Source organism: Camelus bactrianus, chromosome 5, assembly GCF_048773025.1.
Source record: "Camelus bactrianus isolate YW-2024 breed Bactrian camel chromosome 5, ASM4877302v1, whole genome shotgun sequence".
Lineage (NCBI taxonomy): Eukaryota > Metazoa > Chordata > Mammalia > Artiodactyla > Camelidae > Camelus > Camelus bactrianus.
In genome coordinates this window covers 74,578,171-74,590,893 of record NC_133543.1, presented here as the reverse complement: position 1 = coordinate 74,590,893, position 12,723 = coordinate 74,578,171, and the positions used below count along the sequence as shown (strand labels likewise).

Genomic DNA, 12,723 nt, shown 5'->3' with positions numbered 1-12,723 from the left:
CTTCTGGTTGGATTTCAAGGTTGGTTCTACATTAAAGTCACCTTGGATAGTGTTTAATTGATCCACAGCTATTATAAGTATTAATCATTGTTAGACTAACTATAAAGAACCATGATAATAGCTCCCTGGAGTTCTTGACAAAATATAAGACATAAAAAAAATTTGCTCTATTTAAATAACAAAGGGAAAAGAAATACCTACCCTGGATTAGCAGCTGCCATCAATATCCAGGCAAAGGGAATTATACCAAAAACAAGGCTACTTCACAGCAAGATTTATTAATACATCCAAAAGAAAGAAAGAAAAATCATTTTGTCACACTATATACAGATAATACATACAGTGTTTTATACACATATTACATCAGTTTTTACACAAGAAAAATATACATAAAAATGTAAACTTTTGTATACAAAAACCCTTAAACAAATTAAACAAGAACCAGATAACAAAAGGAGACCAATCCATTATTATTTCATCAAATTTTTAAAACAGTAATACAGTACATTCATTGAGATATATATGGAAAATGTGAGCCATCTCTTCCTGTTTAAAGGGAAATTACAAACCAAAAGCCCATTATCTCCCCAAAATGTGGTCTCCCCCAGCAGCACTACACCCAATGCCATAGATGTGCCTTTCCGCCAGAACTGGGGGCCTCTTCCTCAAACTGCCAATCTCCTCATCTTGCTCCTACGGTCTGTGCAGAGACAAGTGGCTCCTAGCTTTTGTGCATATAACTAAGCTTCCAGCCACTATGAACACAGAGAAGATGCCCAGTTTGTAAGTTCCCTTTAAGCAGCTTTTTTTTTTTTTTTGTAAATATTTTTAATGTATGGCCTGTTAAACATACTTGTGTGCCAAGGTGAAGGAGAACACTGAAACAGAAGGGCTTTGAGAACGGCTAGTCCTTGCTACCGTGCAGTTACTTTGTTAGAAGAGATTTCAGAACTGTGCAACCTGTCCTTTACTGGTTTCCAATAAACTACCTCACCTTTGATTTCCCACTGCAACTTGGTTTCAATCTATACTTCAGTACTCCGGTTAGTACCACACAACTGCCAAGATGTTTTTGTTAAAGGCTGCTTCTGATATCAAGTTTCATCTAAGCTACTGTGTGAAATCCCTCAAACCCCAACCTCTCTATTTGACTCTTCAGGGGTACTCTTACTCCTCCTGTTTTTGTTGTTGTTGTTTTTGCTAGTATCTTTTGGTTTGGGATTGTCTGTCTTTGTTTTTCTCTCTGTAAAGTCTTAAAATGCACTCTGCTGCTAACTCTCCAAAATAAAATATTTAAGTTTTTCCTTAATATTCTTTCATTCAGTGTGTCAAATTGATATACTAATAAAAATACCTGAAGCTGTGGGGAGTAAGAATTAAATTTATGCCAAGTGCCTGCAGATTTAGAGTTCTTAAAAGAAAAAAACAGTCTGGGAAGACCTTTAACTAAATAAACGCAAAACATGCTCAAGACAGCTTCATGAGAGAGCCGCCTTCTCTCAAAGTTGAATTTTGAACAAGGCAGAATAACAATTAGGTGATATATTTCCCTGCAGCTAGAGAGTAGTTAACTTCCCCCAGGCAGAATGATCTCAATGACCATTATTTATTAATGAAAGGAAGAGGCAAACTGGTGAATTAAGTTGATCTAGGAGATGGTGGATGACATACACTGATGCGGATGTTAGGATTGCTTTACAACTGAAATAAACAGGCTGGTTTGTGGCACTTCTCCACTTCAGAGGGAGGAGAACACACAGGGCTCCTCAAGTGAATCTCCAGCTCTCTCTTTCTCCCATGGGACAGATGGCATTTTTAAGATGACAGTCTCCCTTTCAGTTAAAAAAAAAAAACATAACAATAAAAGGAAGAGGAAGATAAATAAATAATGTGTGGATGTCTTTAGATGAGACTTTTAAATGTTCTTTAAATAACTTTTGATAATGTATTTTAAATCATTACATACAACTGCCATTGCAGTGACAATATTCCAGTAGGGGCAGCATTTTGCTAAATGTAAAAGATTGCCATTTAAAACTCATACATATACATGTGTATATACAGTATATCAACACTATTTATATACATATATATCTAGAGAGCAACATTTCGTTGTCTTTGAATATCTATATATCCACTCCCACAATATATACTAGAGACATACTGTGCGAGTATATGTGAAAGTATATGTACACATGCTCCAACATGTATATATACACTTTGACCTGTGTGTGCATAAAAGCTTTAAAGGCACAATATATAGGGATGCAAGTTTTCTAGAGAGCTGCAGCAAAGTTAAAACAGAATGTCACAAATGTCAGAAAAGTCAAGAGGAAATATAGCAGAATTCATTGTACAAGAATTCATTAAAGCCGTTTCATCATGAGTAAAATGAGTTATAGAATTCAAGAGGCTTTCTGTTGAAATGAAAATGGTAAATTTATGACTAGGTCACAAAATAGACCAAATGTTTTAAATGACAAATTAATGACAATAAACAACAAAATAAACCTAACGCTAACGTCAATCATAAAATCATAATTAAGGGGGTTTTTTTTCAGTTTAAGTAAAACATCCCCAAATTACCTAGGTAAAACTTTCAAATTAGTTCTGTTAGAATGTTGGTTTTTTTGTTTGTTGGTTGGTTGTTTCTGAGACAAAGAGGATGCCCAATTCTCAAAATTACTATAGAAAATATTACCAAAACTTGTAACTTCTGAGAAATTTCAGAGTTAAGGATCTTAAAAAAAAACAAACTGAAAAGTTAATGAAATATGGTTAAGCCAAATTATTCTGGCTAGAAAGGACATAATAAAAGGGAATAAACACAATGAAGCGTGATTTTTAAATGATTGCCTTAGAAAGTAATGAAGACAAAGAGTATGGAACTGGCAAGTAAGAACAGTTCTAACAGGAATTCATAAACAAGACTGTCATCCAAAGGACTTCCATCTCTGTATGCTCCTACGATTACTCTGTCACCTCCTCTTGCGTATAGAATAATCCAGAATTTTCCATAGACATGTATAATCTTGCTTAACAAAGGCTGTTTATCTATTATACACACACATTTTTTAGGGAAATATATGTATATAGCTTTATCTATACACACACATATACATACGTGTATATATAGATTTATACAAATGTATAAATAAACGTAATACTTCTCAATCTTTCCATTGACAAGGCAAGTTCACATTCAGCAAAGTGCCACCACATCCCATATACACATCTCTGTACAGATATACACAAAAGGGTCTGTTTTCACCCTTCAATCAGGGGGAATTTATTCTAGCAAATCCCATTAACCAGTAACTGAAGGGAGAAATGGCACCAGTACAACCTCCCTTCTTTCATTTGCATGCATATGTACAAGAAATATGCAGATTTTTAAAAATCCATAAAGCAAGAGTGAATGAAACTGGGAGAGGCTGCAAAAATACAACTGTAAAAAGAACAACATACAAAGCTTTTCCAGGTCTTGAGTATTTCTAAGATGAATGAGGCTTCAAAGACAACTATAAATTCAGATGTATTATCAGTTGTTGTGACATATTTCCAACTACATGATTTTTTAATATTAAAAATAAATATGATTGGAGCATTTAATAACAACTCTAGTTTTGACTACTTTAGACCACCAGATACTTCAGTAATGAATGTTTAGTAAAATGACAAAACTCAAAATACAGGAATGTATTTTTTTTTAATTCTGTATGAATCAGGTGAAAGTCAAGGGTAGCATAATTTCCCTATAACCAAAATATGGGCTTGGAGGGGGCACACTGACTTCATAAATAGCAACATAACTGAGCAACTTTTTTTTTAAATTTTGGGGAACAAATGAAATCATCCCAGCTTTGAAATGTGCATGGTGAAATGATCCCACAACTCTTTAAACAAAGCAGCCCCTTGGAAAAATGGTACTCTTTATAAAAGGCCTATACTTGTCTTAACTTCACTAAGAAGAGGTGAGCAATAATGTTTTATAAGTCAGGATATGAAGAAATCTATTATTAACATAAAAAAAAAAAGGGTTCAGCTGATCTCTGGTCCCACCACCCCAACAGAAAAACACAGCTTATGTCCAGGTCTGTTTCTCTCTTTTGCTCTTATTTTTATGCTCAAAAGCAAGAGGCTGGTCTTACAACCTGCTGTTTCTCATGTCACTTTAAAAACATAGCATAATATAAGGAAATCAAAAGGTTAAAATAAAATGCACATGATATCAGAGCTAGCCTTTTAACATAAGATAACATAATGAAGAATTTGGTGTATTTATACAACAGAGACGATGAGAGAGGAACTCCAATACCCTCAACTAAATAAACCATAGTTCTACAATATATCCCGTTACCCTTCTATTTTTGCCTAAGCACACATTCATCTCTCTCACACACATTCCCCCAATGTATATTTTTGCATGTGTGTAAAAACACAGACATATACATGCACACAAGGAATTTAATTCTATTTTTAAGTCACAGTGGGAATTCCTTAGTGAGGAGGGATAAAAAGTTCCTGAATAAGACACTGAGAATATCTAGATTTATTATTTTCTCTATTTTACTTCCCAACTTACAGAATAAACTGCAAATTAAAGAATAAATCCATAGGAAACAGAAGAGGTCTTAAAAACTTAGTTTACAAATTCCAGCTACAGTAGTTGGGAGTTTACTTGATCTATGTATTTCTATTTACCCTGTGACTAAGCTTCTAGCCATCTTAAGTGTAAACCACAGATCATTTACTAAAGAAACATGATTCTCGACAGTTCTATGAGCAATAATAAATGGTCTAAAGGTGTCCTACATTTTGAGGCCCCAGGATATCCTTTTATTTCATATATCTGCAAGGTAGCAAAGGATAGCTATACACCTTGACACGGCAGAGATCCAGTGTAAAAAGGTGCTTCACTAGTTTGTTTTGTCAAAAAAAAAAAAAAAAAAAGCTCATATATAATTTTTTTAGCTATTAAACACATAGGCAACATAATTCATTACACTCAATACAGCTTTAGTATAAAACTTATAATTTATGAGGTGATGTTAATAGCATAAATTAATATACCTTTTCTCTTAAAATCTACAATAAGTATTCTGAAAGCTCATTGGGGAAGGAAATTTTTAAATAAAAGTTTTAAAGCTGTGCGTGGTGGGAAAGGATTCTGTATGCTGTGGCTGAGATGAGAGCATGAAGGAGAAGGAAGAGTCCCATGCAAGACCCCGTGGGCTACGAAACCAAATGTTCTCTCTCTCTTGCGCTCTCGTCAATGATGAGTCACCTTTAGTTTCTTTTAAAACTATTTTCTTATTTCAAAAACTGCCCTAATTTCCACAAGGAATCCCTGAGACATACTCAACACTATACAGTGAAAAGAACTATCACTGTTGAGAGGAACTGATTCAACCCTTCCAAGCAGATGAAGACAACATCACAAGTACCAAACTTCCCAGCCCTTCCACACTCATCAGCTGGAGCCAACTGTACTTTAACGATGCAGGGTGGAGTCATTTCAGGGCAAATCAGCCTATTCCCCCAGTAAAAGCAAGGGTGGCACTTAGCTGCACTGGAGCCTTCTGCACTGCATGTTGAAAATTTTTCCAAGGGGAATTTTGGGTGCATATAGAGCTTACTTCAGTGGTCCCCAGCTTAAAGAACAAACAAAAACAAAAAACAAGTGAAAGAAAAGGATTCTACTACTCTTGGGCCAGGAGCAGTACAGATCACAGGTGTATGCGTGCATACTGCAGGGCTGGGGGTGGGCCGGGCAAGCAGGCAGAAGGGAAAAATGGAAGGAGAGCTGTGGGGCCCTCCACGGCTGCTAAGAGTAAGACAGGTTTTCTCTCATAAGCCTGTTTTTCAGACTAAACTTTAGATCACCAAAACCCTGCCATTCAAAGTAGCCAAACATTGCCAAGATCTGGGAACCTGGGGGACAGAAAGTCACACCGAATTTGCTCTCTCTCTCTGAAATGCCACGTTTCTTTTATTGGCTCTGTATTACAGTGCAGAGAGAAGACAGCTAACAAAAAGTAAGAGCTGGAGTGAAAAGAGAATTTTTGCTGTTTAGAAATAAGGCTAAGTTTGACCCACAATTTTTGCACTAAGGACATTGATTATTAGGAGAGATACAGTTATTCATTTACGTTTTATGTTTTCTTTCCTAACTCACTGCTCAGAAGAAGATGCTTAACAGATATCCAAACATGTTCTTCCCTGATATCTTATTACACATCTTTTGAAAGACAGTATTTTAAAAATGTTACTTCAATTTACTAAACATGGATTTTTGGGTCCCTCCAGAATATGATACTGGGAAGTTTATCAAGTTCAAGATATAAAGAAGTCGTTACATTGTTTACCTTTCCATAGAATGCCTCCAAAAATTCAATTGTTTTCAATGTATTGAGAGGAAAAAAAAACCTCTGTTCTATCATATACATATTCCCTCCCCACCCCATTCTGAAGAAATGTGTTTCTTGTCAGGAAAAAAAAAAGTCCTTGGAGCAATGTAGGTATAGATATTTGTGATGAAAGATTCAGTATGACTCCATTTTCTTTCAAGGAATCCTTTAAATTGCCTCATTAAACTGCAGAGTTCTGTTGACCATTTAGAAGACCATTATATTAGTCTATATATAACCAGATTAAAAATAGAATTGAATAGAATGTTAAAAGGCTAAAAAGAAACAGGATGAAGAAACCGGAAACTAGACACCTAAACAAATTTTAAATGAATTTCAAACCTATTAGCTTGCAGTAATTCGTTTAGTGTTATTCACATCCTCATCCTTTTGCAATGCCAATCCACAGCCACCTCTTGAACTAACTTGGAGAAAAGGTGACTGCCTCCCACAAACATTGCTGGTGAGGTCTGTCAGCCACATCAGCACCCCTGCGTCGCAGGCGCACAGAAAGGACTGCAGGCAAGACTCAGCGAACTCACAGGTGGGCGCGACCTACACAGGCTCAAATTCCCAAATGACAAACGCCCAACGGTGCAGGTCAATAGAAATACATTTTTCACACAAGAATAAAATTGGTTCACGTAAGAAGCTGCTAGGGCAGCTGTGTGTATCATGGACATCATCTCCTTCCGAATCAAAGAACTGTCTTTGTCTCTCTGGATCGTGATCATGGACTGCGAACGCGCTCTGGTAAGGAAAAGCTTTAGTGTTAGTCACAGAAAATGATGACTCTTAACTTGCAGTTGAGAGGTTGGGCTTATTTTAAAAATAAATCTTATAAATAATTATTTGGCAAAGATAAAGTACTAGCTTTCATTAGCCTTAAACCGCTCAAGAGAGCAACTACAACTTTAAGAAAAAGAAAAAAACAATTTCCTAACAGTATCTCCATGCCTACTATTTGCTTCTCATTAAATTATCCTCTTTTCATGGAGGGGCACTAGACACACCACACTGCCTGCCAATGCAAAATTGCTCAGGAAAGCATTCGTGAAGCAGTCCTATCTCACAGGGCAGGTTACTGGAGAAAATCATCCTTTGCCATATAAGCTATGCGACGATAATTGGAACATTTTTCCATTGCATAGTCTGTCACTTGGTGGGTTGAGTTTAATTGCTATTTACTATCGTGAACTGTTTACTAGCTACATAACCTACCCAGATGTGCAAATTGCTAAGCCATTTGTACAGAGGAAAAACAATGTCTTAAGTACTTTAATTAAAATAATATTAACAATTATGTAGAGTGTGGAGGAGAAAAACACATCTTTCCTTCGGATGCTATAGATCACAGCCAGTGGGTATTACACATTAGAATGGAATTCAGATTCTCAGAGCACAGAATGTATCCATTAACTGCAGCAACTCTGTAAATTAAATCACATTAACACAACCTAACTGGCCTTTATAAATGGTCCCAAAGAACTGCAGAAACAGAGTGAACCTTCTTTGCCACTATTTCCCAGGAGTTTAACACTAGAATGAAAGCTAGTTTCCACCTAATTAGAACCTTATATAAAATTTCTTTTTGATTCCAGTATTGCCTTATTATAGCATAAGTGCTATTTTAAAAGACAGTAATTTTCATATTTCTGGAGTAAAAGACACTTCATTCCTTTCCTTACAAAATAACGGCCAATCTACTACTACTAGACTAGGACTGCCCCGTTAGCCAAAGGAAAACGTAACGGGTACCTCCGAGTTCTCAGATGTCCCTCTGTCTTCCCAAAAGGGACTCACAAGAAACAGCAAGAGCAACACAAATCGCAAGCTCGGATGTTTGTTTTGAAGTAGATGAAATGAGAGGAAAAATTTGTTTTTTGCTAGTTCCTCAAACCTACACTGGTACTTTCTACAGGTGCCCTGTCTTCAGCTATCACTGTGGGCATCTAAACAAAAATGAATTTACTCAAAGTTTTTGGTGTGAAGCTGTAACTGGCAACATTCCTGATCATTTCATGCCTCCTTACTAGAAAGCAGAAAAGGGCTTAAAAATGCACAGAAAACAGAAAATTGCAAACGATAAAATGTGCAACTTACTGCAAACTCAGTTTTGATAACTGAAGAATTTTAAGCAGCTACCATGAGGGACAAATAGCCAGAAAGGTTCAAATCGACATCCCATGACTTTCCCTTCGTTGTCAAAGAAAGTCGATGTGCATACACCAATTTTACCTCAATAAAAAAGAAATTCAATGGGCTGCTCTGCTACGACCTTTAATTAGTACTCAATGGAGACGAAATCCAATCACTGGGAATGGACAGTTATCACGTGATGATTCTAGTGGGATGTGAAAAGAGTTCAGCAAACCAAATGACACTTCTGAGCAGAGGTAACTACTCATAATCATTTCATTACAGTACATTAAAATAAAAAAGCTTACCAACATAGGTTCACAGGTGAGAAATATTCAAATTATCTGTTCTCACCATTCGGAATAGATTTATGGTGCTACCAAATATAATTTTGCTTTGTGACATAATTTATAATTTAGAAATTTCTCAATCTGCAAAAAAGGCAAAGCTATTAAAAAATAAATCTTCCAATCAATTATCATGATTAAAAAAAAACTAAATATATTACAAACATATTTTTGGCCCACAAAAAGAAACTTCAATAAATACAAAATAGGGCATATAATGATTTCATACAGTCATGTGACATTTCCCCTCCATAATCTCAGGCACGTGGTATCTGCATAATGCCTGCTGATTACCATCATTCCTTTAAAAAGCAGAGAAAGAAAAGCTTTCAAAAGAAGGGACTGGTTAGAATTAGCATGACATAAAGAGACTACGTACAGGAAATAGGAAAATACATCCAAATCTTTACCTATTGAAAAGGAATTAAGATCAAATATTCCCTGACAAATGAATTATTATATCACATCATCAATAGATATGTTCTCTCTACTCATCTTTTAAAATATATATATGTAAATTAGACTAGACTCAGGTATAAATAGCCAATGGTATCTCAGGGGACAGTGAAACTTCTCAGCAAAAGCAGAGTACAGATGCTTTGAAAATCTAGTTCCGCCCTGGGGGAAAGCAGTGGGGAGAAGGCAGGTACAAAGAAACCTCACATATTCATTCCATAGTCACCAACTTACTAAACTACCCAGTATGATTTTTAACCCTAAAATTCTGGTACTTTGAAAAACTTTTCCCAAAACTTAAACCTAAGTACTTAAAATTATTTTAAAAGTACCAAAGGGTAGGTAAAATTTATGTCTAATTTCCATATTCTGCCTTGAAAGAAACTTTAAAATGTGTATCCTTCAGGTATTACACATCACTTCACAACTGGTACATTGATTCTACAAGTGTCTTCAACATTTTACAAATCTTACCAAAGAGTCACTACTGTAAACATGAAAAATTCAAAAGCAAAAGATGGATCAAGGAGTTTACAGATCTCATCTTTCCAAACCTATCTGACCTATCCTGGTTTTCACATCAAAATATTTTCTTTAATTACATCTTGCAAATGTACTCCATGGGAGAGGGATTTAGAAACAAATGCATGTCTAGAAAGGCAGTATTACCAACCACCAGACCTCAGAATTGCAGCAACCCCGCAGTCACTCCAGGCAAGCTTTTCACGACATCCGCAGGGCACTGACGTGAATTCAGCTTTTTGTGTTCTGGGCTAACTCAGCAGAAAAGGGTTGTGCTATTCATGCCACCAGACCACCACCCTCTCCCTTCAGGAAACTCAGTTAACTCAGTGGGAAAGAATGACCGACCTTGTTAGGGTTGTGAGATGTGGGAAAGGAGAAGAGCCTTCTACTCATTAGGAAAACAAAATAACAATGGGACAGCTGCTTCCTGCCCTGCACAAAGACACACGCGTGGGCGCACACATACACACAGGCAGTCAAAAGACTAATTTTTTTCTTTTTAATTAAACGTGATCACAATTAGGAATGGAATCCTGGCCTCATGTGGTGTTCGGCAGTTGGCGCCCAACCAGGGCCCCGATCTGCCTCCACAGCCATTTGCTATCTCTTACACAGGAACTCGATGAACAGGACCATTCTCCCTAGAACCACCCATGTAAAGACCTGGTAATAGAATGGAAAGCACTGATCTGAATACTAGGAAATAGTAAAGGGCACTGGTAATCTGAGGTATCTTCCACTTCTAGGACTTGCTGCTAAAAATCGATTCTATCCAGTCACTGTGCTGAGCCACTAAGGAAACCACGGCGGGAGAGCGGACCTGCCAGGAGGGAATGAGCACCAGTGCGCAGGAGCACATGTGAACACTGAGGCGAGGTCCGCTGCAGGGCGACTTGTTCAACTGGAAAAGGGAGTTCTCCTCTAGTCCCCGCCTGTTATGTTTAAAATCTTCTTTAGGAAAAGGGGGGAGGGGTGATAAAGAGGAAAAAAAAGATAGAAAACACCAGGTTCCCCACCTGCCTGCAAACACACAGACACGCTCAGTTAGGGGAGGTAAAGGGAGAAGACGCATTATTGGTACTTGTAGCTGTGGCACCTGTTACTGTGAAGCCTGTAGGAGGGGCTATAGAGCTGTGGCTGGGCTGCAGGTCCTTAGGAATGCCACTGTGAGAACTCAGCTGGTGGCCGAAGGCTGCGCTGAACTGAGGGAGTTGCTGCTTGGGAGAGGTGGAGGCCATGAGTTCAGCAGAAGGCCCCATGCCACTGAAGCTGGTCTGCGGTAACCCCGGAAGCACGCTGGAGCTGCTGGGGGTCACGGTGGCGAAGGCAGGCTGTGTGGTCTCTGAGTTCGAAGTGGTGGGTGGCGTGGATAGGGAAGTGGAAAGAAGATGTCCATCTGCGCCGAGAAGGTTGCTAAATGGAGAGGGATCTCCAAGGTTGACAGGGAGATTGCCCCAGTGAGTTCTGGGGTTCACGACTCCTCCAAGTGGCACCTCAAGTTGGGTTGGGAGCAAGTGCTGCGCCATGATGGGCATCTCTGCTGAAAAGGTAGCTGCCATATTATCACCCGAGTAAGATGTTGTGTGGGGAGAGGTGATATGGTCACTGTAGGGAGACGGCACATGCTCGCTATCATAATGGCTTCCATGGGGTGAGGAGTGTGAATGATCACTGCTGTATTGCTGTCGTGAGGTGATTAGGTCATCTGCCTTGCTCAGCAGCTGGGCAGGATGTGGCCTCTGGGAGGCATGGCTGCCATCATGAAGTCCATGAAACTGTCCTGGGAAGGCTCTCTCCCCAAGTGCACTCTGGCTGATCAGAGTGGCAGAAGTAAGGCCAACGTTGGCTGGGGCAGAGAACTGCCCCTGGATCTGCCCTGCCAGGGGTGTAGGTGGGTTAGACAAGGTAGCAGAACGGAGCAGGTTCTCGTCCAGCTCTAGACTAGAAAAATTGTCGTGTACGATCCGCCCATTCAACAGCTCCCCCAGGTCTGCATTTACCTCTCGGCTCAAGGACTGAATTCCTGACGCTCCAGTCCCTGTGGAGAAAACCCCTATTCCTCTATCTGACAACTCCTGGACGGGCACACCATCTGACTGGGTGAGCACCCCAATGGTACTCAGGCACTCGAGAGAAGTCACGGCCTGCAAGGCCCGTTCAAGTTCCTCAGCCTCTTCGGTGGTGGGGAGGAGGTCTCCGTTCTTTCCTGAGTAAACAAGAGCCATCGACAATCAGCAGAGAGCCCAGAAATAAACCCACACACCTACGGTCAATTACTCTTCAACAAAGGAGGCAAGAATATACAACGGAGAAAAGACAGCCTTTCGGCAAGTGTTGTTGGGAAAGCTGGACGGATGCATGTAAATTAATGAAGTCAGAACACACCCTCACACCATACACAAAAATAAACTCAAAATGTCTTAAAGACTTAAATACAAGACATGACATCACAAATCTAGAAGAGAACACAGGCAAAACATTCTCTGACATAAATCATAGCAATGTTCTTCTCCTAGGTCAGTCTCCCAAGGCAAAAGAAATAAAAGCAAAAATAAACAAATGGGACCTAACTAAACTTACAAGCTTTTGCACAGCAAAGGAAACCATAAACAATCAGCAGGGCTTTGGCCATGCCAGACCACAAAAATCATACATGTGAATTACTTGTAACAACAGTATTAAAAAGAGTCCCCATTGAAAAGAGGAGTTCCCAAAGTCTGGACTGGAAGGAAACAATGAAATACTCATCTGCAGGACGGGTCTGAAGTGTCAAGCTGTCCTGGACCCTGAATCGCATCTTGAGTTTATTTTTCAGTACTCTCAAAAACCATCTTATAGGGGGGAGT

General features: G+C 38.7%; 1 protein-coding gene across 7 annotated transcripts in view; it reads right to left on the bottom strand.

Annotated features, from left to right (window-relative positions):
* Positions 1-259: 259 nt before the first annotated feature.
* Positions 260-12,723, bottom strand: part of INO80D (INO80 complex subunit D) — a 60,066-nt gene continuing 47,602 nt past the window's right edge. For all 7 annotated transcript variants that reach the window (XM_074364116.1, XM_074364111.1, XM_074364112.1 and 4 more), the window contains one exon: positions 260-12,083. In XM_074364116.1, the coding sequence (XP_074220217.1) occupies positions 10,918-12,083 (1,166 nt within the window). In that variant the 3' untranslated portion in view covers positions 260-10,917. The remainder of the gene's footprint in view (positions 12,084-12,723) is intronic.